At 51.5% G+C, this 27,083-nt stretch overlaps 1 protein-coding gene and 1 long non-coding RNA gene across 2 annotated transcripts in view; one reads left to right on the top strand and one right to left on the bottom strand.

The window, feature by feature from the left end:
• Window positions 1–26,619, top strand: LOC142455790 (uncharacterized). The gene is made up of 5 exons (XR_012785924.1): window positions 1–166; window positions 5,126–5,319; window positions 5,689–5,787; window positions 18,412–18,523; window positions 21,310–26,619. It is a non-coding gene; the product is annotated as an uncharacterized LOC142455790 (long non-coding RNA).
• Window positions 7,162–27,083, bottom strand: part of WLS (Wnt ligand secretion mediator) — a 128,223-nt gene continuing 108,301 nt past the window's right edge. The window contains exons 11-12 of the mRNA XM_075557285.1: window positions 15,709–15,862; window positions 7,162–8,087 (exon numbers count right to left, since the gene is read on the bottom strand). Coding sequence (XP_075413400.1) covers window positions 7,978–8,087; window positions 15,709–15,862 — 264 coding nt within the window. The 3' untranslated portion in view covers window positions 7,162–7,977. The remainder of the gene's footprint in view (window positions 8,088–15,708; window positions 15,863–27,083) is intronic.

Raw genomic sequence — 27,083 nt, forward strand, 5'->3', positions numbered from 1 at the left:
TTGACTCATCTGCTACAAACATGCTACTTGAAAGGCAGAGAGGGCTGGAGATGGAAGACTTCAGTGCAACTTTGCGCTTCAACGGACGGCCTGCCCTCACTGCCGCGCTTCACTTTTCATCTGCGGACGGTGAGCTGCTTTCTGCCTGGGCGGGGTAATACCCAGGGTAAGTTTTTAAATCGCATACTACTCAAAGCCAACCAAACTCACTGCCATCGAGTCGATGCCGACTCACAGGGACCCTAAGGGGCAGGCTAGAACTGCCCTGTGGGTTTCCAAGATGAACTCTTCACAGGAGTAGAAAGCCCCCTCTGTCTTTTGGAGGTTGGTGATTTCGAACTACTGACCTTGGGGATCTCAGTTTAATAAGTAACCACTGCACTACCAGGACTCCTATTATACAGTACTAAGCACACTCAAGAGACAAAGATGTGAACAAAGCGGATATAAGAGCAATGATGTGTGTGTGTGTGTGTGTGTGTGTGTGTGTGTGTGTGTGTGTGTGTGTGTGTGTGTTGGTTGCTTGTGACAGACAGACAAAGGAGAGAGGCCAGGTCTGGGGAAGGTTTTTCTGGTTTGGGGTGGATTATTCAATTGTGAATTCTCTAGCAATTGAAACCCGTCTCCTTTTTTGTCGTTTGCACTGGGAAGGCAGGCACTTATTTGAAAAGCTAGAGGTACACTTTACCTGCTGAATGGATAGGTTCACAACATGTTGCTTGAATACGGAGGGTGGTACTGATAGCATTACTTAAAAGAAAGAGAAAAACCAAGCGTTTTGGTGGAAATCCATTTTCTCTGGACCTCGAGCTGGTCTGCAGGAGCTCTCATCTAGCTGGGCTTCCTGGTCTTGGGTTCACAACTCTCCGGGCACGATCGGCCAGGCTGTAATCTCAAAACCGATGTGTCTGTGTAAGCAGCTTGCAGGGATTGGTCCGTTTGCTAGCCACATCATCAGCTTGCGTGGTCCACCTAGGAGACTGGTCTGTGGGTGGGAAGGTCAGGCTTGAGTGTATAAGGGGTCACTCTCACAGAGATTTGGGGCTTTCCTGGCCATTCAAGAGGCAGGAGCAGAACACTTCTTTTGGACCTGAGGTCCTTGCACTGAGAACCACCTGAACTCCAACTATAAAGCTGGAACGTGGGCCAAGGGCTGACACTGACGATGGAGAGGTGGTGGGTTGTGTCACCTGCAGGAGAGATGGCTGAGGTGGATTTGCTGGCTCTAGGAGAGAAGCTGGACACGCCCAGGCAGGGGTTTCTTGCAGACTCCAAAGATGCCGTGCAGGGGTCTCCTCCAGCAGGGCGGGCGTCCATCCAAGCAGAGTGTGGTGGGGTCACTCAGAGGCATGAACTTAGTGACCTGGACAGCACCGCAGGAACCACATGGGACCCACGACCCCGAGGCCACAGTCACATGAGTGGCTATGCCCTAACCCCTGAGCACCTGCTGAGGAGCCTCGGATGGGCCTGGGTGCTTGGAGGAAGAGTGAGCGGTCTGCGCCGTTCCTGTTTCTGCATGCGTCTCTTGTCCAGCGCGATCATACTGGATGAACGTAACACCCATGCAGTGGTTGATGCCATAGGTGAGGGATGAACCCGTAGCAGTTATATTATTGCTCCTTCAACGTGTGGGCTGCAGTCTGGGTGTGCAACTCCGAGGAACAGACCAAGCCAAACACAAACAAATCAACTCACTGCTACTGAGGCGACGCCAACTAGAGGACAGGGTAGAACTGCCCCATGTGTCGCTGAAAGTGTAGCTCTTTCCTGGAGCAGAAAGCTTCATCTTTCTCCTGTGGACTAGCTGGCTTCGAACTGCTGGCCTCGAGGTAAACAGCAGCCAAGCAGGTAACACCCCCAGCCCTTGTCCAGGAGGTGGCATTGTCACACAATCACAGCCTGGGTGTTGTACTTCAGAACAGAAAACTGTGAACAGCTGGCAGCGATGGGGGAACTCTGTGGAAACCATGTGTCAAGGGCGGGTTGAGGAACAGAGAAGGTGAGACTGCAGAGAAGAGCTGCGTGGGGCAGGTGCCATGACGAGGTTTAGCAGGGAAACGCGCAAACGCACAAGGGAAAGGTCTGGGGTGAATACGAAAGGACTTTCTTTCAGGAGAGAGCTGGTGTCGAGGGGCAGTACGGCCTGGCAGGAGATGGTCAAGGAGCGCTGGGGCACTCGGTGTCAGCAGGAAGGGGCTGTGGCTGTGATCGCAGAAACCACGTTAACCCTAGAGGACGACATGGGTCATCTATCAAAACATGGCGGGTGACAGCAAGTTGGTACAAGTCCTAACGGTTCCGGTTCACAGCAGGATCAAAAGTACCTTTCTAAAAGGGGGAACGAAGATATCTCTTACCAAGCAGACAGAACTGACAGGTCTTCTCAGCTGCACTATCATAACCGGATGATGAATTCCATCAAAGGAAGCAAAGTTAGCTCGAATGACCAGAGTCCCAAGGAAGCCATGCTTATTCAGTCGTCCGGGAGCATCCGAGGTAGCGGGAGGGCGTGCGCTCATTCCCCGGCTCGTCCACCAGCCTGGCTGGATTCGGACTCCCCGCTCGGTGCCTGTGAGGGCCCTGGGACTATGTTCTGTGGCTGAGCTGAGCCCTGTTTCAGTGGAACTCACTCCGCAGCCACCGAGCAACCCAATCCCACTTCCCCTGGCAGCTGCTTCCAGGTGATTGACAGCAGGAAGAAAGGAAGGATCTAAAATGGTAGAGCCGCAAGGCACATGGAAACTCAAAATCAAACCTCCGCCCCCCCTTGCCCCCAAAGAACCTGACTGCTATCCAGCCGTGGTGAAGTACAAGGGCAGTGGAGGGAGGAGGGAGGAAGCCCCTCCAGAGGGATTGACCCAGTGGCTGCAACAGTGGGCACAAACATCAACCACACTGGTGAGGCTGGTACAGGGCAGAGCAGTGTTTCACTCTGCTGGACACGAGGGCAACAGCAACAACAATAACAACAACAACCACCTCACAGGAAGTCACCCAGGGAACCGCGGATTTCGTTCAGGCGAACGTTTTCTTCTGCGATGGCATAATAAAAACGTGGTGGGCTGACGTAAAACGGATTTTGTTACCCATTTGCGTTTGCCACTGGAGGTAACTTGTTTGTTGGATCTGGGAGTGAAGTTCCTTATTTTCAAAAGCAGCCACCTGGAACATTGTATATTCAGGTTCTAACCTAGTCTGCAAAGCCATGTGAAGATTCTAATGATTTCTGAAAGTGAAGCCGATGATTAATTTTTTAACCCCTGTCCATGGATGATCCTTTCAGACAAGACAGTTTTCTCCCCGCTGAAGGGGTTCTTGGACTTCCCGCTGATGGAGAACGGCTGCGGTGAACAGAGATTCTGGAGAGGGAGTCCTTCGTTAGCACAAGAACTCCAACAACACACGGTTCATGCTTGTGGAGAAGACAGGACACCCTGGGAGTTCGCCTCCTGTAGCCCGGAGTCTCTCCTGCCCCTTCCAGCTGCGCTCCCCCTGTCTCAGACCCCAAGTGTCGTCCCCATCTCCAGACCGCTGCCCTGGGTACCAAACCTCTGAACTGCTTGGACTTGTCTAACTCCCTCCTTCCTCCATGGCTGGCTCTCACCCTTCAGACTTATCGACTCAGCCCATTCTTGCCCAGAGTGACAAGGACGTTCATTGTGTGTTTCGTCGGGACTAGGAGGCACACTGGCACAGCCCGACTCTTCATCACTGTGCTACCCGGGCTCTTTATGCGAAGGTTACACCCCGCTAAGCCACCAAGCCCCACAGGCCTTTCCTAGTCCTTCAGTGCTGTTGCTCAGGAGCTATCTCAGGATAGCTCACCTTGTTTGATGTCTTACCCCCCCCCCCCACCATGAACTTTGCTCGTTGACACCCCCATCTTCCAGTCTCAAGACCCCCCTCACTCCCGTTCTTCCTCTGGACTATGCTGCCCCACCCCTCGGCTTTCCAACTCCCAGATGCCTCCTCTTCTCCTTGCTCATGACTTTCAACTCCCGCTGACCAATGTGTCATTTCTAACGGCGGCTTGACATTTCCTCTTAAACACAAATTCCCAAACTCGCTGACTTATTGCCCTCTTTTCAGAAAAGAAAAAAAGTTACTCCATGCCCCCCTCCCCCCACCCCCGGGCAATTAAAAACCTTCCCATGAAAGCCCACGATCCAGTGTCCATCCAGTGTCGGTGTCTGCCTTTGCAGTCCCCCGGGCCATTCCTGCGCCCCGCCCCCCGAGAGCGGACTACCCCCACTTGGCAAACCTTCTGGAGAGGTTTGGGAGAACCAATCCAAGGGAATCCAGATTCAGCAGCTGGTCTTGGTGGGGGGCTTTTTGCCAGATTCTCCAGGCTTTGAAAACGGCCCCCAGGTCACAGGCTGGGCCCCTAGCTTCCATCTGGCCTGACTCTCTGCTCGGGGTTGCCTGGCACGGTGGGGGTGCAGCTTGGGGAGGAACCCGTGGGGAGCTCTTCTCCTGGCTGTACGTGATGGCGAGGTGGCCAAGACGCCAGCGACAAAAGCGCTGCTGCTGGAGAGGAAAGGCCTGCGCATGGCAGGTGCTGAGGCGCCTTAGCGCTGGCCGGACGCCCACGCGTGAATTGCCCTCTCCCGGGATCCATACTCTAGACAATCCTAAGAGAGCTCCCGTGTGTGGTTAGGCTTAGCTACAGTTACTTTCCACCTACCGCTTCCAAAAGCGGGACTCTTCAATTCTGCTGCAGACCTCACAATCCTTTGACCCATTCCTTAGGGTTCGGCCCTCTCATTGCAACCAGCCCACGTCGAGAACGCTCACCTCTCGCCCATTTGACCTCCAAAATAACCGGGGCCCAGAGCGAGCCCTGGCTGCACACTGGCTACCATCTGGCTACTGGGACAGCAGCTCAAAGCCACAAGCCCCTCCGCAGGAGGAAGACAGGGCTTTCTACCCGCATCAAGCAGGAACAGTCCCTGACACCCACAGGCCGATCTCAGCTCCCGAGGAGAGGAGCATCAGGGCGGCTCCATGGCAGGGCGTTTGCGCCCCCTTTATTGCCCTGGCTTTCCAGCTGGGGGCTTCTTTGCTGGGCTTGCCCCGTGCTCCTCCTGTGAGTGTAATCATATTGTCTCTGCCTCCCGCCCAGAGGCTCGGTCCTATGGCCCGCACTGCGTGGAAGGCCCTTCTCATTCTGTGGGCGGACCGCTCCGGTACGCCCTCCTGCTGGCAGCGCCCCGTGGTGCGTGAGGACCAGCCTGACCCAAAGGCCCCCCACCCCCACCCCGTGTCTTGCCTCCTCCATGATGTGGACATTGCAGTTCCCTCTGCCCGTCGGCCTTGGTAAGAGCTCCTTGTTTAAGGGTTACCTCGGGTCCTGTACTGTGTCCTCAGGGTAGCCCCCCCCTCCGCCCTCTGGGACCAGGCACGCCCCCCGTCTTCCGTTCATCTCCCTTGCTGGACTGGACGGCAGGGGCAGAACCTGAATCCTGTCACCCTCGGGGCTCCTGGGGAAGTGTCTTCGATGTTAGGCCATCGACTCTTTCTTTATCAACGCAGGAAAAGGTCTGGGAAGGGCCCCGGGGAACGGATCCCCAGAGCCACCACGGTCCCCCCTGCCCCCACTCACCATCCCTTCCAGGCCCCAAAGCACCATCTTCCCTTCCCGAGTGTCTTCATGAACTAGGTCACCGAGATACAGAATGTTTGCAGGAAGCTGCGTGTTCAGACTGCGGGAAGGTGTTCGCCAGGCTGGATGCTTTACCAAGGCCCCTGGTGGTGTGGCGGCTTGGCGGCTCACGGAAAGGTCAGGTAAGTGGCCTGCGCCCACCAGCTGCTCCGTGGGAGGGAGGTGTGGCAGTTTGCTTCCCTACAGATGGCAGCCTTGGAAACCAGGGGGCAGTTTTATCTGCCCTGTAGGGGCGCCATGGGTCACCTTGACAGCAATAGGTATGTCCATCTACAGTGACTTTTCACCACAACCTATGAGGTAGGTGACGGTCATTAATGCTACTGGGTCACACGGCTTGAAGGAGATCATGTAGCCAGTAAGAGACAGGGCTTCCCCAGATCTAACCTCACTGCTCGGAGCCCGGTGGCCTCGCCAGTGGCAGGGTGTGTTACACAAGGAGCCAGGCTGCTGGAGGGCAGTAGAGTAAGTGGTCAGCAGAGACTGTTAGGTAGCTTAGCCTAGGGAATTGCAAAGTCCATTTACGCATGCCCAGGAGAGCCAGCAAAAGATAAAAGCTGGATTTTCCCGCCGGTGGGCTTGGATGGGCGTTACACCTGGAGCAGCCCACCTGGGCCGGGTGATTGCAATTCAGACAATGGAATCGACCTGGGGTCGTTCACCACACCTCCCCCGGGAACCCTTGAAAAGGCAGGGACCGGAAGGGAGAGGGCCTCTTGGGCGCTTGGTCTTTTGGCTTGTCTTGCTTGATGGTCTGGTTGTCTTCGTGGGAGGAGAGAGATCCTTGCGTGACCTGGGGCAGTCTCTGCCAGGCCTCATGGTCAAAGGAATCCTATGGGTGCCGCGTAAAACCTGATGCTTCTTTGAACTTTCATTAAATTCACTTGGATCACGAGCCCGGCTTCGGCGTGAAATCTTTCTCGCGTGGAGCCAAGGACCGAGGCTGAGATTTAGGCCAGAAAGAGAACCCTAACAAGACCTGTCCCTGGATGAGGACCACATGCTAGGTAAGAGAGAGGGACAGGAAAAAGAGGACCCACGGCCAGGATGGACCCAGTGGCTGCAGCAACGGTGCCCTCAAACATAAAAGCAATTGTGAGGACACAATTGTCACAGGGCGATGGTTTGTTCCGTAGGACGCTGAGTCGCTATGAGTTGGAACCGACACCTAGACGGCACCCAACAACAAGAGTAGCTCTTTTCCAGAGCCTACAAATTCTGCCTCCCGTTTTTTTTACTGCTGCGCATATGCGCATTCGCTAACAGCCTTGGGAGGTTAGCCGCCCAGTAGAGAACCACTGACTCCAGTTCCTGAATCCACACTGTCCCCAAACACTTTGATTTGTTGGCCACATATTGTTAAGGACCCTTTAACAAAGATCCCTCCCCCACACCCCACCGGCCTCCCACCCCAGAGATTCAGCAGGAACAGGAGTCTCCAAGCATGGGCAAGGGCATGGGTTGGCGGGGGAGGGTATATGCGTGTACACATAGGCTTATACAGACAGGTTTATTTAAATGATCAGATCTACATGTTTGGAGGCTGTTTGGAGCATCTTATCAAAAGAAAAACACATTCTAAGCAAGATGTTAAAAAAAAGCATTTCAGACCCAAAGGCCATTTAATACAATACATCCTACCAGGGAGTTTAGCAAACACTTTTTTTTTTAACCCACATCCAACAGACAGGTTAGCATGGACACGCAAGATTTGGTTTCAAAGCTGAGATGCCTTGGTGTCGTGGACTTTTGGATGAAATTCAGTTATTTTACATTACGTCATAAAAAACAGGGGCGCCTCTAGAGATGACAACTTAAATATTAACTCCATAGGCTACTTGGTGACATAAATAGGAACAAAACAAAAGTGGTCATGGACTACGAGTGAGAAGACTGGGACCCCAGTCTATCTCGGACGGAAAAGGATGTTAACATTGATCCTAGAATCTAACACAAGGTAGAGTCCAACAATCTGCTGGCCCCAATCATCCCCCAAGGAGTACATCCCAACACAGGAGGTGGCCTAGCCCCCTGCTCCGGCTGTTACTATGTCACTCGTTAACACCAGTCACAGAAATGGGTCATACCAGAGGTCTGTCATCACACCCGATGCACCAGTGGCCGCAGTGTCTTCTTCCCAAAGCTATGGTCAGAAGGCAAACCGACAAATGTCCGTGCCGCTGGTCCGACAAACCCGAGCTCAGAGCCACACGGGACTTGGTTATGCACTGAGTCCCTCTGGTCGGGCTCCACTCTCTAGTGAGAGGCTGGTGGGTGGAGAGACAGTCCCAGCCAGGCGCTGCAGCCGCCTCCTATTCCTGGGCCTCCTTGCGGGTCAACTTATAGATCTTGGTGGGTCCATCCACGTGAGTGATAGTAGTGGTGAGCTGGAGTTCTTCCGCGCTGTGGACGCCCAGGTCGCCTGCAACAGGGTTTGTGGTGTTAAAGGTGTGCACGGGGGAAGTAGGAGAAAGCTGGATTCAGCTCAGTCACAACTGCCCCCCACCCCCGCTCCCACCAGACCGTTCTCAGGCCACAGGGAACACTGAGGCTCACAACATGTAAGAACAAAGGCAACATCCCCAACTTCCCCCTTGATCTTGGCAGTCTTGCTGCCATCGGCTGTCTGCCAGGAAGCAGTCACTAGTCACAGGCGTGAGCTCGCTGCCTGATGGGTTCCATGGTAATGATGAACGCTGACTTTGTGCCTGACGTGCCCGTGAAGGCCTCAGACACTCCTGCCCTGTGAGGGGCACCGCAACCACACTGATGTTTTAGGCGAGGAAGCTGGCTGGGACGCCACGCCCCACAGTGGCGAAGCGGGCACATGGTAGAGCGGGGAGCGAGCGTGACAAGCATTGGATTCAACAGGTCCACTCTGTGGGTTTGGCCAGTGTACCATCCTTGACACTCCCACCCCACCCCACCCACCCACCCCCCTGGGTAGGGGAGGAGGGTAGGCAAGGGTGCTTTATTTACAAAAGGTCTGCATTGTTCACAGGCAAGCAAGACCTGCTTAGATATAACAACCGATTGGACAAGGCAACGTATGTCACACATTTCAGAAACCTCAGAGTTTTCTTCAGTGAGGAAGGGAGATCAGAATTGGGTCTCTGAACTTGCTGCTTTTATGGATTCTGAGTGGCCCACTCGTGCTCCGTGGACAGAGCTGTTTCGCTGCTAAAAACGAATTAAGTGCCTCTTCTCAGTCGGCAGGGCCAGCATCTGCTTCTGAAGGTTAAATCCCTGCGGCCGATTGCCTGCTGTAGAACAAGTCCGAGGATGTGGAACTAGGAATGAGCAATGAGAAGGTCAAGAACCAACTGCACTCTGTTGGACGGGCCGCGTGGAGGTGGTGCACACTGCGCACACCGCTGGCGTCGTGGTTACATGTTGGGCTCCTAACTAAGAGGCTGGCAGTTTGAAAACACCAGCAGCTCCGCAGGAGAAAGACGAGGCTTTCTACTCCTGCGAAAGAGTTAGTCTTCGGAGCTCACAAGGGGAAGTTCCATCCTGCCCTGAATGGTCACTCTGAGACAGAAGGACGGGACGGGGGTGGGTTTGGCTTGGGGTTTTGGTGCTGGGGAACACTAGTAATAACTCTGTCTGTTAGTGTGCTGTTCACTTATGATACGATCTGTTTGCTGGGACTGCAATTTTTCCTAATTCAAAGCAAGGATAAAATAAACAAACACTGTTCCACTGGGATGCCACAGCCTAACTTACAAGGCAGCTTTGGCCCTGCCCTTAGGTCTAACACTCTGTCATTAGCTACAGGAGTTAACATCAGGGCATCCATGAAGCCGCGCCCCCCACTGGCCCTGCAGACTGGATAACCAAGCCCTCCGTCTATGCCACATGGTCATTGTAGCCCCTTTTCTCAGTGGCTGTGCAGTAGACTACTCCTATTAAATGCCCGCCTTCCACTAGAGTCCAGCACAAGAGCTCGCCTGGCCTTGGCAGCAGGTCAGAAGCCAGCCCATGTGGCTGCGAATGGTCCTGGGGGCTGTCCCCTTGGAGGGCAAAGCCTCAGGAGGGAGGGCAGATGCCGCCAGGCATTAGAATCTCAGTGCAAGCTCTTCCAGCTTTATTCACTTGGCGCCAGGACATTCCTCAGCGCCCCTGCAAGCCTCTCATCTCCTGGTCAAAGCTAATTGGGGATCTGCATATCTGTGGGGGCCTCAGAATTTCAAAGCCAGCTATGTGATCTGCATGTCTGCGGGCTCCATCAACATTTCAAGGACAGTCCTGGCCACCCCAGTGGTGTGATCACCACCTCCAAGCCTTTCCCTCAGGAATCCCTTTCACTGAAGACCACTTAGAAAGAGATACTGAATGTAAGTCCCTAAAGTGGAATTCCTGTTTGCAATTAGCATGTCTCATGAGGAGTTCCATGAGTTGACACCACAGCTATTGATATGACTGTGAGAGAAAATGTGCATAAGCCTACAGCGGGCCGAAGACACTGCCTATATGTTCCTGGCTCCCTTATGTAAAGGTGCTCACCAGGCTCCAGACACCATTCTAAAGGCTACATGCTTGTCATCATCTTAGCAGCCCTCTGACAGACACTAGCATGCTCACTCTCCTTCCCTTGAAGAAGAACAGGGCAAGTAACTTGCCCAAGCCCCAAGCTGGACCGCGGCAACTTTGAGATTCAAATCCAAACAGCTAGGCGCCTGCCTTTAAACTATGCTGCCTCCTAATTAACCATTCACATTTCCTAGAGCCAACCTTGCCACCAACGTGCATTGTGGCAGCCGGTGGCCAATGTGTTACAGTTAAAAACAGCCACCCAACAACAGGGACGACCTGGAGAGCCGAGGAAAGAGAATTCACAGCACACAGAAATAGCGGTGCCTCATGGTGGCGCTCTTGCGGCTTGCATAGCGGGTGATATGCATTCCGCTGTGAATCAAGAGGCTAGCAGTTTGAAACCACCAGCTGGTCCACAGGGGAAGAAGAGGCTTTCTACTCCCCTAACGAGTTACAGTCTCAAACCCACAGGGCAAGTACTACCCTGTCCTATAGGGTTGACATGAGTCATAGGGTGGGCCCCAGGGCAGGGAGTTTTGTTTTGATTTTGGCTGGGCACCTAACATGCCCTCTAACTCTCTTCAATATGGCGGCTGGACCTTACAGATGAAAATACAGAGATTCAAATACGCAATCGATTTCTCCATTTGCTTGCAGACTGAAATGAGGACCCTGGCCCACAGGTTCATATTGTATTTTGAAGACCAAATATTTCTCCTTGAGGAATGGAAGTGAGCTATGGCAGTCACACAGGTGGACTCGGAAGCCCTCCTTTTGTCTCCAAATTCCACAGATAATCCCTCCATCTGCTGTCCTTGGCACGCTCACATGCTGTCTTTCCCCATCTAAGGCAAAGGAGAACTCCTTCCAAAATTGTGACGTGTTTCTTATTGGTAAGGGCAGGAAAAATAAGAAAGGGACAACAGTGACAACCACTGAGCTGAAAGGCTTGTATTCTGAAATCAGCACACACCCCCTCCCAACCCCCAGTGATATCAATGGTTGAAGCTTGGCTGCTAACTGAAAGGCTGGAAGCACGTCAGAAGAAATGTCTGGCGATCCATATTCACACAATCAGCCATGGCAAAGGGGCCTACAGAGCCTGAGTGTATCTCAGAGATGGAATAGATGAAACGCAACCCCTGGTTCCCTCTGGCTCCTGGCTTCATCTCAGTGGCTGCGGGGGATTTGTGGTGCTAGACAGACCCACAGATGCATCTGCTGCCGGATGCCAGCAGCTGGGAATGGCAGCCTGGATGCATGCAGGGTCCACGGGGAAGTGCGTCAAGGGCCAAGGGGACAGCTGTTTGAGGCGGATAGCATTCTCATGGTGATCACCTGTATGTCTGTGGCACCAAGGGGGATGATGGAGCCCCCCAAAGGCTTCCCTCATCCCAGCCGGTGTTCTCCCAGCAGCAGAGGAAGTCTTGCCTGCCAGATCACACCACTAGTAACTCCTTAAGAGAAGGGCCGAGCTGTTTCCACCTCCCGCGACTCTGATCTTATCCCACTTATCCAAGGGAAAACAGTGCTGCGCGCTGAGTGGTTCAGTGTTTACTTATGAGAGTAAACAATTGTATTCCATCGACGCTCTAAAAACAATGGAACTCTATTCAAGAAACCATGCACAAACCCAAAGAAAGGAGGCGCCGGGCTCTGCTTCCACCCCCACCCAGCTCACGCCCTCCAGACCTGGTGCCCTGGCTTCTCCTCCCTGTGCCCAGACCAAATAGCCCTCTCCAAGGGCTCTTCCCCTTGTCGGATCCCCAGGAGGCCTTTGCCTGGGTAGCAACCGCTTGCAAAGTTCCTGAAACCAGGCTGCTGCTGCTGCTTGTTTTTCCCCCAGCAGTGCCTCAGGAGGAATCCCACGGAGACAGTAAGACCCCACACCTGGGACCCATTCTCCAGAGCAAGAGACCAGATTCTTGGTGCTGAACCTTCCAGGACAACTTAAAAATAAAAACTTTCCATGAGAAAGTAAAAAAAAAAAAAAAAAAAAAAGCATGGAGGCTGGGGGAGGGCAAGGCATGCCATCCAGGGCAAGTTTAAAAATACAGTGTATTTCTCCCACCCCCACCTTACAGGGAGCGTTTCTGTTTTTGTTTTAAAGTTTCCATGTCTTTCAAATTAGCTCCTTTAAGGAATTCCAATCTCTTGGCAAACACTCCGGAATGCCTAGGGTACTTTGCCCGATCTGGGGGCAGATGGAGAGATGGAAAGTGTAAGAGAAGGGAGGATACATGATCCCAGAGCCCAATCAAGGAAGGACACCGTACACCGTGCCAGGTCACATGATCCTTGAACTGGAGGTTCCAGGCTTTGATCTTGAGGCCCAGCATGGGGTCCGGAGAGACCCCTTGGTAAAAGGGCCTGCTTTGCTCTGTGAAGGGGAATCAGCATCCCAAGCACCTGAAGGGTGGCAGGTCCCAGGCGGGGGTCAAGCCGAAGACACACGGAGATGGCCAAACACCGCTTGGCCAGGAGCTAGCAGCGTGTGAGCCCTGGTCGAGAATGCATCAAGTGCTCTATGGAACATCAGATCAGGTTATCTTCAACACAACACACTGATGAGCCAGGGACCACCTGCTACGCTCCACTGGAGGATTTGAAGTCCACCAGGGTTCGTGTGGTACAGCGTGAGAGGTTCTGATGACGGCTGCCGAAGAACACCTTGCTCCCCATGGTGGTATGCAACCTTCCTGTCTGTGGACGATGCTGGAGTTCGGACCATCGTCACTAGGATCTGAAAGGTACTCCCTAGAGACAGCTATCCGCCCTGGCTGCCCCTAATGACAGGAAGTCAGTCCTCTGCTAGCAAGAAGAAAGAGAACCAGAGATTTCCTGGCTCGGGAGGACTGTGAGGGACCATTCGGGGTTCTGAGAGGTGCCGCAGAGAGATGGAATGATTTGCTGAGTTAGAGAAAATACGACTGGAAAATCGATGGCTATTTGGCGCTCCAGGACGAGCTGAAAGGGCAGCTGTTTGAGTCTACCTCGAGGGGCCTTGGGAAACGACCGGCAGCCTGCTTCTGAAAGTTCCCAGCCGTGAAAACACTGTAGAGCTGGTCCGCTCTGGTCACCGGGAGTTGGAACTGACTGTGCATCCACGAGCAGCAGCAGCAGCCCGGGGTCCATACCCAGAACTTTCCTTGTCAGTATGATCATCCCCACACGGCAGCAAGTGCGGTGACTGCTCTGAGCACGATTTCCCTGGAAGTCAGGAACTCCAGTTACCAGGGGATCAGCCTCAAGTCAAGACAGGTTCATGTGGCGCCTGCCCATATTCAACTCCCTCACTGCCGTCAAGTGGTAGCGACCCTACAGGGAAAGAGGAGAACTGTCCTGTGGGCTGCAGAGACTGTACTGCTTTACAAGAGTAGAAAGCCTCGTCTTCCTCTGGAGGAAAGCCTGGTGGTTTTGAAATGCTAACCTTGTGGCTAGCAGCCCAACGGGTACCCATTTCATTACCAGGGCTCCCCAAATCCAACAGGGGTATGAAATGAAAGAAGAGTCTTCTTCACAAGCCCTGAACTCCTTGCCGCTGGAGCCTGGAGGTGCACGATGGGCTGGCAGCAAGCTCCCACTTTGCACTCATGGACTAAACCTGCACTTTGCACACATGGAGTAAACCTGCACTTTGCACACATGGAGTAAACCTGATGGAGAAGTCAGCCCCTCGCTCCCGAGCTTTCTAGAAAGCTACAGATGGCAGCAAGGGTGAGGAAGAGGATAAGCCAGAAGAAGTCTTTATTCTGGCTGAACCTGATGGTGACACGAAGTCTTTAGCCCAAAGGGGTCAAAGATTCCCAGGGAAGAGACGTCTGGCATCTGGGATGCAGAGGTGGTGAAGATGGGACCAGCGGCATGGTGGTTGGGTCCACTCTCTCACCCTGGACCTTCAGCACCCCGCCCCCCCACTCTGCCGCTCTGTCTCCCCCACTCATGTCTTCCCCTCTGTCTTGTTGCATCCTCTCCACATCGATGACCCGTCTGTGGAACAGGCAGGCTAATCTGAACTGTTCTTTCTAACACACACGCTCACTCACCATTTTTAAAGCGCCCTTTCGCACCAGTCCTTGACCATGAGAAAGAAGCTAATGCGTTGGGAGGAGAGAGAAAGTTTGGGCACATTCACTTACTACTGGGGCCTTACATATAAAAGTCATAGGAAAAGTGTAACCACGCTCCCCCAGGCCTGTTCTCAGCACACCAGTCCAACAAAGACATACTACTCGGAAAAAGGGTACTGAGGTCAAAGAATTTAATAATTTTGCGAAATAGTGTTATCTGCACCTAGTTCTCTCCGTCAAACTTGGAGTATAAATTAGTCTACTAAAATCTACTTTATGCCTTGGTATACCTTGGTGCCTTGAGTCAAACCTCATTAACGCTGGTCATCCTAGTGCTCCTGGAACTTATTTGATGACTGAGACCTACGAATATCCGAAGGAAACAACATTCCACCGAGCGTGATCCGCTGGATTCTAACTGGGCTGTCAAGGAGAGTTTCCCAGGAGACGACAGCTTTGCATGTGAGCCTAAAAGATGGGTAGGGCTTCACCAGGCCCGGTGGAAGCAGGCCAGCCGATCCCTTCATCAGACAGCACTTGCTATGAGCAAGGCTGACCCTTGGCCACACAGGAAGCCCAGGAACTTAAGCCCCAGTCTGGGCCGGAGGTAGAGTGAAGGGCACAGATTTAAGAGAGCGCAGCATCCGTGTTGAGAACAGTAAGTACCTGGCTGTGGTGAACCAGGTATAAATCAAGAAGAGAGGAGAGGAGAAAGTTGGAGCAAAACCTTGTAAGGCCAAGTCTCCAAAACAACAGGAACGATCAGAGCAGGCCTTGACCTGGCCACCAGGTGGGTCGGTGGTTGCTATTTCCCTCTGCCATGGAGAAGCCTGGGCAAGGCCTCCCCTCCTCTGGGCACTCAGCTTCCTCAAAGCTCATTGGCAGCACCGGTACTTTAGGGTTCTGCAGCCTTGAGATGGGGAAAGACAGCACGCACTGACACATAGCAGGAAGGCTGTGGGGACAGGAGAATGAACGGCCATTAATTGGAAGGCGTGCCCCCCAACACGCTGGCAGGAACCAAGAGCAGGCGCCAGAGGAAGACTCTTCTACCTTCACCTCGCAGGACCCAGTCACCCGCCACTTGATGTCTCGGGCTCAGCTCCAGGAACGCGCGAGCGAGGCATACTCTCCAAGAGTCCATTTTGGTTCAAAAATTGAGAGAGGCACATTTAATTTTTTTTGCTCTAAAATTGTGACATATTTTAGATGAAAGTGTAGTTGTTTCAATGCACTTTAAACAAAGAGTGAGGGCTGAGAGTCCTTGCCTTTTGGGGTAGGTCTAGAGTCTTCGGGGGTGTTTGCTCCTTGTGTCTAGCATTAGAAGCAGTCTCTGGGGAAGAGTGTGACTGGGGAAACCCAGAGCCTTAGCAATTGGCACCTTGCAAAGACAGAAAGCTACTTGTCCCGAGTCCAGGTGTGCTGCCTGGCACTCACCATTCGACTGGTCATCCCCATAGTGCTTGTGTGACGGCGCGTACAGGAACATCAGGGCAAAGACGTACAGGTTCCACATCCCGTAGATGCCGGTGAAGAAGGCACTGTTCACTTGCACCGTGACACCTCCCCATTTCCAGTGGCCCTCAGTCACCTATGGAAAAAGGAACGATGGCAGTTACTTAGACCGGAGAAGATACGCGGTCACAAGGCAAGACCGAACCAACGTCAGCACTAGGTTTGCCCCTTTTACATATGGGAAAAATGAAGGCGTATGCTGGGTCTCCTACCTTCTCATCTGAGCCATACCAGTGTGAGTCCATTTAATCACGGGCTTTCTCTGTATAAAGCACCCTGGTGACACCCAGGCTAGATACCCTGACTGCCAACCCGAAGGTTAGTGATCCCAACGTACAAGCTGCTCGGTGGAAGATAGAGGTGGCAACCTGCTTCCAGAAAGATATGCCCCCTTGGAAGCCTTATGGCTTCGTTCTGCTCTGTCCTGTAGGTCACGACGGAGTTCTGGCAGCAGTGGCGGTGGGCTTGGTTTCGAGTCTAAGCATCAGGCACAGCACCAGGGACTGTCACCCTGGCTGCACATGACGATCATTTGGGGAGCGTTCAAAATCCTGGATGCTCCGATGACTGAGAACAGCCGCGTGGAGACACCCCACCAGCAGCACGATGGGCGTGGACTCGTTTGTGCTCCCCACCAGGCTGAGAAGCTCCCACGATGACCTCTCCTTCCAGAGGAGGAAACCAAGGCTGAGAGAAGACAAACCCTTCTGAAGCCACGGAGGAGGGCCAGCAGAGAAATGCTGCTTCTCGAGAGCGCCCGAGGCAGAGCCAGAAACTGACCAAGTGCTCCCCAAGGGTCTGTACACCCAAACCTGCTCTGAAAATTGCAAAGACACGGAGTTTCTGCTAAGGGCCCTAGGAGAATTTGGAAATGGGTAATGGCGTGGTTGAACAAGGCAGAGAGGGCGGAAGTCACTGGCTTGTGCGTGTAAAGAATGCTCAGCTGGCAAGCCATCTATCACACACACGGGAGGGGCTCCAAGCGCCACGATCTTTTCATCCCATTACCCATGCACTGGTGGCACCACCTCTGCATTGACAACAATAATCAATAACAAATAAATAAAGGCGCGGGAAACTGGAACCACAGTGGTGAGGAAAATAAAAGGGGGATAAAGGGAAAGGGCCAGGAGGTTTCCGTCTCCGAGTCAGCATGCCCTCCTCTCTCCTTCCCTCCCTCCACGGGCCTCTGCTCACACTTGATCGCCTAAGAATCTCCTTCATCAAACTACCTCCCTTCCCAAGATCCCATCAAACGTAAGCACAAATGCTGAGGCTGGCCCCTCCCCAGTGTCATCATGCAGTTAGGCCACATGACAGATGATTGAATAGCTCTGTGAAGTGACCAACCAATGGTGACATAGAGCACATGCCTTTACCTCAAGTTACAAATGCCTTAAGAATGGGAGCCAGGCGGCAATCCACAGCTGATCCAATTCTGAGCAGAGCAACCCGGTTGCACTGAGCGGGCTCTGGCTCACAGCGACCCCATGTGAGCCACAGCAGAACTGGACACCATCGGGTTTGCAGTGGCTGCTTTGGGGACGTAGATCACCAGGCCTTTCTTCTGAGGTGCCTCTAGGTTGACTGTTAAGAGCCCAGCAAGTGAACTGCTTGCTCCACTCAAGAAGCAGAGAATAAGTGCTCAACAAATACCCGGCGATTCACGCCCAAGCAGGTGCCAGCACGACCTTCCAGAACTGTGATAGAAACTCCTTGCTGGGAAGAAGTTGGAGAAACACTGCTTGCTGTTCTACGTGGCCTTTCTGCATTCTAATACCACCGTGCCTGCCCTTTTTCAAATAAATGAACACTCTTGTATTACTCAAATGTTAAAAGATTAAAAAAAAAATTCAGCACAGCTTTTGTACTTCCAAAAGTAAAACTCCATACTGTTGCTAGCTGAGTAGACAGACGAGCCTGCTATCTTTTTATGACATAACAGCTGAGCATTGTGCAGTACATCTTAGGAAGACCCATAGGTTAAACAACTCCTAGTTTAAATTCAGTGACTGCAAAGCAAAAACATATTCATAGTGTCGCTTCTTTTCCCTCCCTCTTCCACCAGGCATTTTATGTCTCTGCGTTGAAGGCCTGGAATCACTCTTTGCCTTGTCACACTTTGCTGTGGTCGTTCTGCAGAGAGTGAGCGGTCTCTGAATCGCGTGCGCTTTCTGACCACGCACAGGCCTGCTTCAACCCTCTGCTGCCTCGTCGGGGAATTAGACACAGGCTGTGTGCTGATCCGGGAACTTGCATTGGGAGAAGCTCCTTCATTGGCCTCCTCGGTTCTCCCCCTAGTCTCTGAAGTCTGAGAACAGATATTAAAACTAACCCAAAGCCAAACTCACTGCCACCCAGTCAATTTCGACCCTTAGCGACCCTATCGAAAGAGTGGAACGGCCCCTGTGATTTTCCAGGCTGTCAATATTTGTAAGAGCCTCATCTTTCTCCCATGGAATAGCTGGTGGATTTGAACTGTTGACCTTGTAATCAGCAGCCCACTCTGTAACCCACTCTGCCATCCGGGCTCCATTAGAACAAGCGATAGTCTCTTCTTCAAACAGCACTGCTTTGTGTTGGAATCTAACACCTATTCACAAATATCACCATTTTCTCTGCTAGACAGAAACTCCCCGAAGGCAAAGCTAGCCCCGTGTGGTGCCCTGCTGTATCCGCACCCAGGCCCTCAGTGAAGAGGCTGACGGACGACATAAACTATATGCTACAGCGGCTGGTGAGTTGACTGACGGATGGGGCCTTCAAATGTGGTAGAGGAGCCGAGCTTAATGTGTTTTTAGCGACTGATTTCTCAGAAATGATGGCCGAGTCTTTGTCCTGAGGGGCCACTGGGTGCCCCGGAACCTCCCACCTATCAGTCAGCAACAGAGCACAGTTGTCGTTAAAGAGAGAATGAGTGGCTGGGCTCTCCCTGCTGGGGGTGCAGCAGCAAGCCTCTCCCACTCAGCCTCTCCTTTGTGGAAGACAACAATTAAGACGCTCAAGTTCAGTTTCATGAGCTAGTGAGTGACGATGGTGATCCCTAAGCCTCCAAGAAGATTTGGGGGGTAGGGGTGGGGCGGAATATATATTTTTAAGAAATTGCCTGGAACATAGTAAATGCAAAATAACACTTATTCATCTACAGAAGATCACTGCAGGCCAGTCACTCATAACAGTATGAAGCTTTCATGGGCCTTACAAGTGCGCGCTCTGTTTGGAATCTACTTTCAACTGCTATCGCCAGCCTGGGAACTGTTCACGGGCCGGGTGATGACGGGCGACTGTGCTGCGGGCTGTGAACAACACTCCGTGCTCGCTCGCGCCCACCGCGAGCAAGGCGCGATTGTGAACTTTGCTGGCTACAGGCCATTTGCACCAGGAGGAAATGAGTCCGGCAAATGTCCCGGGGCTAGCTTCAGGAGGCTGTGGCGAGCAAGGGTCCCAGTTGCAAGAAGTCAAACTGGATCTCGATGTTGATGCCTGTAGTCAGGGCGGCTTTTCATGCCGTGGGGCTGGGTTCCTCTGGGTCTTTGGGACACTCTTGAGGCCTTCACTCAGCGGGGCCGCGGAATAACAAAAGTGGAAGCACAGGTATTTCTTCTTCGAAGACCAGTTCTTCTTGAAAGCCAGTTAACTAAGTTAACATATTGATCTCACCATTTTAGGGTGGATTTATTGTTCATTTTTATAATTCACAAATAAGCTAGCACCATGTCGTAGGACAGCTCTGATTGGTTAGATGTGAGTAAACAAACATTCAAAGCCCTGCAGTATCAGCGGGGCTTTGAATGAACGACGGAGGAACGGCAATCACCTGCGAGATAACGGGTGCTTGTCCCAATACCTGGGGGGTGGAAGGGGGCAGCGAGATGTTACACCTCGCTGGGGTACCACTGACCCGTGTATAAGCAGAACCCCAGTTTTTCAGCACATTCTTTTGTGCTGAAAAACTCGGCTTATACACGAGTATATACAGTAGATCTTCTTAGAAATATCTCCAAATAGCATTCTTCTTAACTTTAGGTACTAAAGTATGAAAACAATTGCCATCAAGTCGATTCTGATTCATGGTGACCCTTGGAGTGTCAGAGTAGGACTCCTTAGGGTTTTCAATGGACAGCTTTGGGTAAGTAGATAGCCACGCCTTTCTTCCAAGGCTCCTTTGGGTGGACTCAAGGCTCCAAACTTTCAGCTAACAGATAAGTGCACTAACCATTTGGCAACCGAGGAACTTTGTAAGCTCAGAGTCAAAGTATGCCCTGGAGATGTTGCAGAACATCGTTAGTTCAGAATACTGCAATAGATAGATTTCAATAAAGCGAGCCCTACAAAACCATTGGTTTCCTGGTGCATGGACAATCTTTGCTTACATGAGACTGAAGAGTGTCCTAGCATCAGGGCAAATCTGGAAATATGATGAGAATTAAGAAAATGTCTGGGATAGAGTGGCTCAAGACTAAGTTGCCAAAGTCTTCCATTGGTAAAGGAAAATAGGAAGAACCAGCCACTACCCGGGAAGTCCATGTAGGAGTCCTGGTGGCCACGTGGTTATGCACTGGGCTGCAAAGAGCAAGTCCACAGTTTCAAACCACAGTCTCAAAGGCAGACCTCCTACTCCTGTTCACAGTCACGGTCTCGGAAACTCACAGGGGGAAGTTCTACCCTGTCTGCATGGTCTCCATGGGTCAGCATCGACTCGGTGGCAGTGAGATTTACGAAGCACAGTAAAATCAGGTATGCTGCCAGAATTCCACCTTTATAAACTTCATGGTAACTAGCTAGCATCTTGTTACTATTGCTAGTGACAGGGAGTTGGTTCTGATCCAGAGCAAACCTGTGTTGCCTGGTCCTCCACCATCCTCACCATGGTCCCCGTGCCTGAGCTCACTGTGGCCACTCGGTGCCAATCCATCCCAGGGGGGCCTTCATCTTCTTCCCTGTCCCTGCATTTTCCCAAGCATGGCGTCCTTCTGCAGAGACTGGCAACACGGCCAAATGACGGAAGACAAAGCCTTGTCCACCCTTGCCTCTAAGCTAGCATCACAGGTTAAGAATCTAAGCTAGATTATTAATGAATATAGTAAAAAAGAAGAGGGATTCTTAACAGACTACCCAAATACTGCCACCGAGCGGATTATGACTGGAGGACCCGATAGGACAGAGTAGAATTGGAATGGCTACTTGGTGTCTCCAAGACTCCATTTTGACGGGGAATAGACTGCTTGTCTTCCTCCTCCCATGCAGTGGGTGGGTCTGAACCAGCAATCTTGTAGCTTGCAGCCCTGCACTTAATCCACGGTGTCACCAGGGATCCTTCTCGGTACAGTAGTACCCAGATAGATATTAGGGGGCTCTAAAAAGCTTGTGGAAAAGTGGAATTAAAAGCTAATTCCATCTTCCCATGACCTTTTGAATGCTCCTGCTGTCACAATACAGGGGACACTTCTGCAAGGGCTAAGAGAGGCTGAGCTGCAGGTCAGACTTACGATGGCAGGTCTTCTTTGCTTTGACTCTGGTAAGGTCCTGGTTCTTCAGCTAGTGGAGCGGCCTGTAAGCGACTCAAGACCCTGGCACCTTCCTGAGGACGCTCCGTCCTGACAACTCGTTGAAACAGACTAGTACCAGGACGAGCGTGACTGACCCACCTACAGGAATGAGCAACCGCACGCCTGGCATGCGATGACAGATCGGGCATCTGCCGCGGGAATGGGAGCGGATGTGGAGAGATACCAGCACAAATGCATAGAGGGGACAAACGGAAACCAACCGACAACTCTTCAGCGCTACCTGACGGGAAAATGAAAACTTTAAAAATTGCAGCTAATCACCTGGTGGTGTTGTTAGGGACTGTTGAGTCAGTTCTGATTCACGGGACATGATGTTCAACAGAACAACACACGCCCCAGCCCCGCACCTGCCCCACAATGGTCGTGACGTTTGGGCCCATGGTCGTGTCCACCCATCTCCTTGAGGGCACCCTCTTTGTCACCACCACTCCGCTTCACCAAGAAGGGTGTCCTTGTCCAAGAACTGGTCTCTCCTGCCAAGATGTCCAAGGTGTGTGAGACCAAGTCTCGCCATTCTTGCTTCCAAGGAGGCATGATGGCCATCCTTCTTCAAAGACAGGATTGTCTGTCCTTCTGGCAGTCCACAATATAAGAATCGCATTTAAAAAGGAAAGGATATGCCGGTGGACACTAAGTCATAGTTAATTTAAATGCTACTCTCCATCATTACTTAGAACACGAAGTTATCACAGACGGTAGGTGGCTAAGATATTTTTGTAGTCATAACAAGGTGTAGCAGCGACATTTATTCAACAGGAACGATGCACCAACCACTAAGTATCTCACCTGAAATATCTTATTTAGCCTTGGGAGCAACTCAAGAAGCAGATAGGCAGTATGTCAAATGAGCCCACGGGCAAAATGTGGCACAGATGGGTCAAGTACCTAGCCCAAGATGCTGTCACACTTCTGCTGTGTACCTCTTACATAGCGCGAGGGTAAGAAGAGTACCTTTAGTGGTGGCCACTCACTGGTTTTAGCATGATGGCACAACTATTGTTGATGGAAGGTCAAGTTTCCTTCGAAAATTTCCTTAAAGGTCCACGGGGTACAGTCCCTATTCACAGGTTTTTGTATATGCGAACCTTATATGTTACAGGTTGGCTCTGCGTCATGATGGTCGCCCAGTCCTGTGCCAGCCTCACAGTTGCATTTACATTTGAGCTCATTCTTGCAGCCCTGTCAATCATTACGCCAAAAGCCAATCTCACTGCCACAAGTCGATGCTGACTTATAGTGACTCTAAAAGACAGGGTGGAACTACCCCTGTGAGTTTCCCAGACTTTAACTGTTTATGGGAGTAGAATGCCCCATCTTTCTCCCCTGGAGCAAATGGTTTCTAAGTGCCTTACCTTGAGGATCGCTGCCAAACTTGTAATCACTATGCCACCAGGGTTCGCTCTTAATCATGAGATCAGACAATACTCTGTTGTGATCCAGAGAGATCCCATTGGTGGATTTTGTAAGTAGATCGCCAGGTCTGCATTGGACTATATCCTCAGGCAGTAAAAATCACTCTGTTATTCCTAAGGTTTTCGGTGTCTAACACCTTAAAAAGGGCCACCTATTCCTGTCGAGTCTGTTCTAAGTCTGGCAGCTGCACTGAAACCTGCCCACCATGGTGACCCCATTGGCATTGCAAATGCTGGTGGCAGAGCTTCCAGCAACACATGTGCTACCCCAGAATGAAAAATGCACCGCCGAGGGAGGCTGCATTCTCTACACCCAACAGTGGGCGGTGCACTGAGCTACTGGGTATGCACGCGTAACCTTCCAGTAGAACAAGGGGTGACATACACCTACCACAGAGGCACGTGGGAGCGGGATCTGATGGAGCAAAGAGTGGATTCACTCTCCTATCTCACGCTTACTCTGAGACTCCTGCACGTGGCTTAGAAGGAAGGGTGGAATTATCCACAGGATTTAATTTGCAATCTCTAAAGGCATAATTTCCTGCTGAGGACCAAGAGTGGGATTTGCATAAATGAACTGTGCATACAGTGTCACTCCACTGCTGAGAGACTGGGTCGGGTTTTCTCCCCTTCTCGTTTAATTATTCACACCTGAGACAGCCTGCACCGAGCACAGGCCCACCAATGCGTCCCACAATAACGGGGCGCAACTGAGCAGGCTTAGGAAATCCACATCTTATTAATGCCATGCAAGAGGGGACAGTCACCTTCTTTCAACTTCCAGGGAGACAAATCAGGTGCTACCAGCCTCTTTCCCTTGCCCCACCTCCACCCTGGCCCCCAAAGGCATCTCACCCTCTGTCTTCATAAGCCTTATTTCTAAAAGTCTCTGTTTTTCCTAGTGTTCCATTTGAACAATTTACTTTTGTGTGAAACCACCCAATTACACCCCTGGAGCCAAGTGAAGGTCAAATCCTTTTACACCCAGTAGTCTTGACAACCAGCATTCCACTTAACAACAAGATATCCAGATTGTAGACACAGGCCCTCTCACTGGAAACATTTCCTCTGTAAGAGAATGATCACACACACACACACACACACACACACACACACACACACACACACACACACAGAGTTGGGGATAGTTTCTTTCTCTGCTGCCTTGCTACAAGTGGCTGGACCCGGATGTCAGGCACCGAGGGGTTCCCTTAGTGGGGTTCAGTGACCCTGTCCCCCAGCATTGCACATCTGTTCTCTAATGCCCGCCACCCCCAAAGGAAACATCTATTCTTTTCTTCCCCTTGAAGGAAGGGGCTGAAATACTAGCCTGGTGCAGTACGCCTTGGTTGCTCTCACGGAGGCTATTAAAATAGTAGGCATGCAGAAGCCTGCACCCACACCCAGCTGCAAAGCCTCAAGGTCACTGCGGTCCACAGCTTCCGCCGGCCTTTCATTCCTGGCCTCAGAGATCCCCTCGTATTATATTTCATAGGCTTTAAAATGCAAGCTCTCCCAGCAAGCCCCAGAGGATAATGGGGGGTTTAATACATTCCTTTCACCTAAGGCTGGGATCCATTTCAAAAAGTTACCCAATAGGTTTTCTTTCAGGTGAGATCATTGCTGAGACATTTCAAAATGGCATAAAAAATACAGCCTCTGATGACTATATTAATACAGTACCTGGGACACCATGAGTTATACCTGAACACATCTTAGATGTCTATAAATAAGTCTTTAAAAAAAAAAAAGAAAGAAAATCCAGCCAGAGGACTGTAAGGAGCTAATGGAATCCAAAAGGCTTTACGGTCCCCCCCTAAGTTGAAATCAAGCCCGCAGACGGTGGCAGCCAGTATAAAAAGCCGGCTGCAGGGCGGAGCCGTGTCAGAAAGCACTGCCAGATGGAATGCTCATCTGGGCTCCAAAGAATAGCCCCAAACGTAGGTCCTTGGAAGACTGGCCTCCCGGTCTTCACTGGACACACTGCGCAAACAGCGAAGGCATGCAGAGCTCGTGAAAGCTCAGCCCCGAGACTCCCGAGGAGCATACTCATGGGGTCAGTGAGAGGAGAAATCACATGGACGGCCATTGGTGTTGGTGTATTAATAGATAGAATCCCACATGTTCCGGAAGTCCTGAGGGCACAGAGGCTACCAGCTGGGCTGCTAACTGCAAATCAGTGGTTCAAACCCACCTGCCACTTGATGGAATAAAGCTGAGGCAATCTGTATCCTTGGAAACTCTCTGGGCAGTTGTCCTCAGGGTCGCCGTGAGTCAGAATCAACAGAATCAAAAAGCATGTGTGGGGTTTGGGTGTTAAGTTAACTCTGGCAGCAGGTAGTCTTAAAGATCAATAAAATGTCCCTGTTGATTTCAGATGGGAAGAGCTCTGTACAGAGACAGACTGAGGCAGGAGGAGTCAGGGGAGCAGGGTGAGTGGTGGGAGGTAGGGCCCAAATACCCTTGGTCCCGCCTACAGGAAAGCTTGTCTGGGTGTGGCCTTTTCTCCTTGGACCCAGTTTCCCTGTGTCTCCTGCTCCCTCCGCCTCGCAGAACCGGGAGTGTTGATGTCACAGCGCATTCCTGAGACACTGCAGGGCCTGGGAAGCATTCCGTCACGGGAGGGAATTCATGGAGGCCAGGTCATGCTTCTGCCGCACACCTCGGCTGGTTGAATAAGAAATTCATTCAGAATTTTTGGAATCGTTTTACTACTTTGGAGTGGGAGCAACGTTTTCCCAAGTTTCATAAACAGACAGCTTGATACAAATGCAGCACTGTTGTAGGTCAAATTAGAGGGGAACAGAAGTTACGAACACACACACACACACACCCCACATACACGTTTCTCTTCCCCATTCACTGCAGCCTTCACGAGAGCTGATAACACGAACTCGCTAAGAAGCACAGCCGCCAGGACTCCAACTAGTTCACCAGATGCCATCCGCTAATTTTGCCTCAGGGTGTCCCGAGTGTTCCAGAACTTACTGTCTGTCCTTGAGCAAGACGTCCACCCTCCCTGTTCTTGCAATACCACAGCACATGCTGAGGAGCCCTGGTGGTGGTGCTGTGGTTGCGCTTTGGGCTGCTAAACACAAGGTCAGCAGTTTGAAACCACCAGACCCCTTCTCGAGAGAAAGATGAAGCTTTGTGCTCTCATTGAGTCACAGCCTCAGAAAGCCAGAGGGGCAGTTCTAGCCTGCTCTATCGAGCCACCACGAGTCAGGATCCACTCCGACGGCAGTGAGTGTGAGCAGTGTGATTCACATGTTTACCGTGTGCCAGGCGCTCCACCAATCCCACTGCATTACCTCATTTGACCTTCAGCCCAGCCAGCAGACAAGAAAGTAAAACCTTCCAAAGGTACAGTGATTCATCCAAAGTGCCAACTAGCTGGAAAGCAACACAACCGAGAAACGTTTCCGGAACCATCAGATGTCAGACCAGAGCCAACCGGGACACCAACTACTGCTCCCCTTCCCACACAGGTTTTTGTAAAGTGATACATTACATTTAAACTGTACTTCCCACCTGTGAGAACCAGTGGCCAATATTTAAAGCTATCAGTACCATTTGGGGGATTTCCAAGGTGAGCCAAATTCTGAGTTTTGGAAATCACTGACATGAATAGTTCTGGTTTTATATCCAGGGACTCATGGATTCCTCTTCATGTTTAACAGGCAATATAATTAAGTGACTCCGGAATTACTTTTCATTATAATGATTACAAAGAATGGCAGAAGAATTGTTGAAGGATCTACGTTAATGGCTAGATCGGGATCAAGTCAAATTAACACATTGCTTGTTAGCATACTGCTACAGGGCTCACAAATTTTATTCTCTCGAGTAAATTAAATAAGCCTCCTTCCATCTGGCTGCAGACTTTCGATTTATTTAACTATATTTTTCCTTCCTTAGGATTGCAGTGGGAACGGAAAAAAGAGTTAAATGAGTTTTTCCCCTTCCCTAGGCCTATGGTCCAAGAGCGCTGATGGTCTAGTGGTTATGCATTGGGCGGTTAATTTCCCAAGATCAGCAGTTCAAAACCACCAGACAGCTCCAAGAAAGAAAGACAAGATTCTCTTCTTCCAGTAAAGAGCGAAAGTCTTGGAAACTCAAAGGGCCAGTTCTACCCTGTCTCACAGCATTGCTGTAAGTCAGCACTGACTCAATGAGGAGGTCTGGTGGTGTGGTGGGCTGCAATTCACAAGGTTAGCCGTTCAAAATCACCAGCCTTTTCTAGGGGAGGGGGAAGATGAGGTTGTCTGCTCCTGTGAAGAGACATACAGGGGCAGTTCCACTCTGTCCTACGGGA

The sequence above is a fragment of the Tenrec ecaudatus genome, chromosome 1 (genome assembly GCF_050624435.1).
Source record: "Tenrec ecaudatus isolate mTenEca1 chromosome 1, mTenEca1.hap1, whole genome shotgun sequence".
NCBI classification, from domain to species: domain Eukaryota; kingdom Metazoa; phylum Chordata; class Mammalia; order Afrosoricida; family Tenrecidae; genus Tenrec; species Tenrec ecaudatus.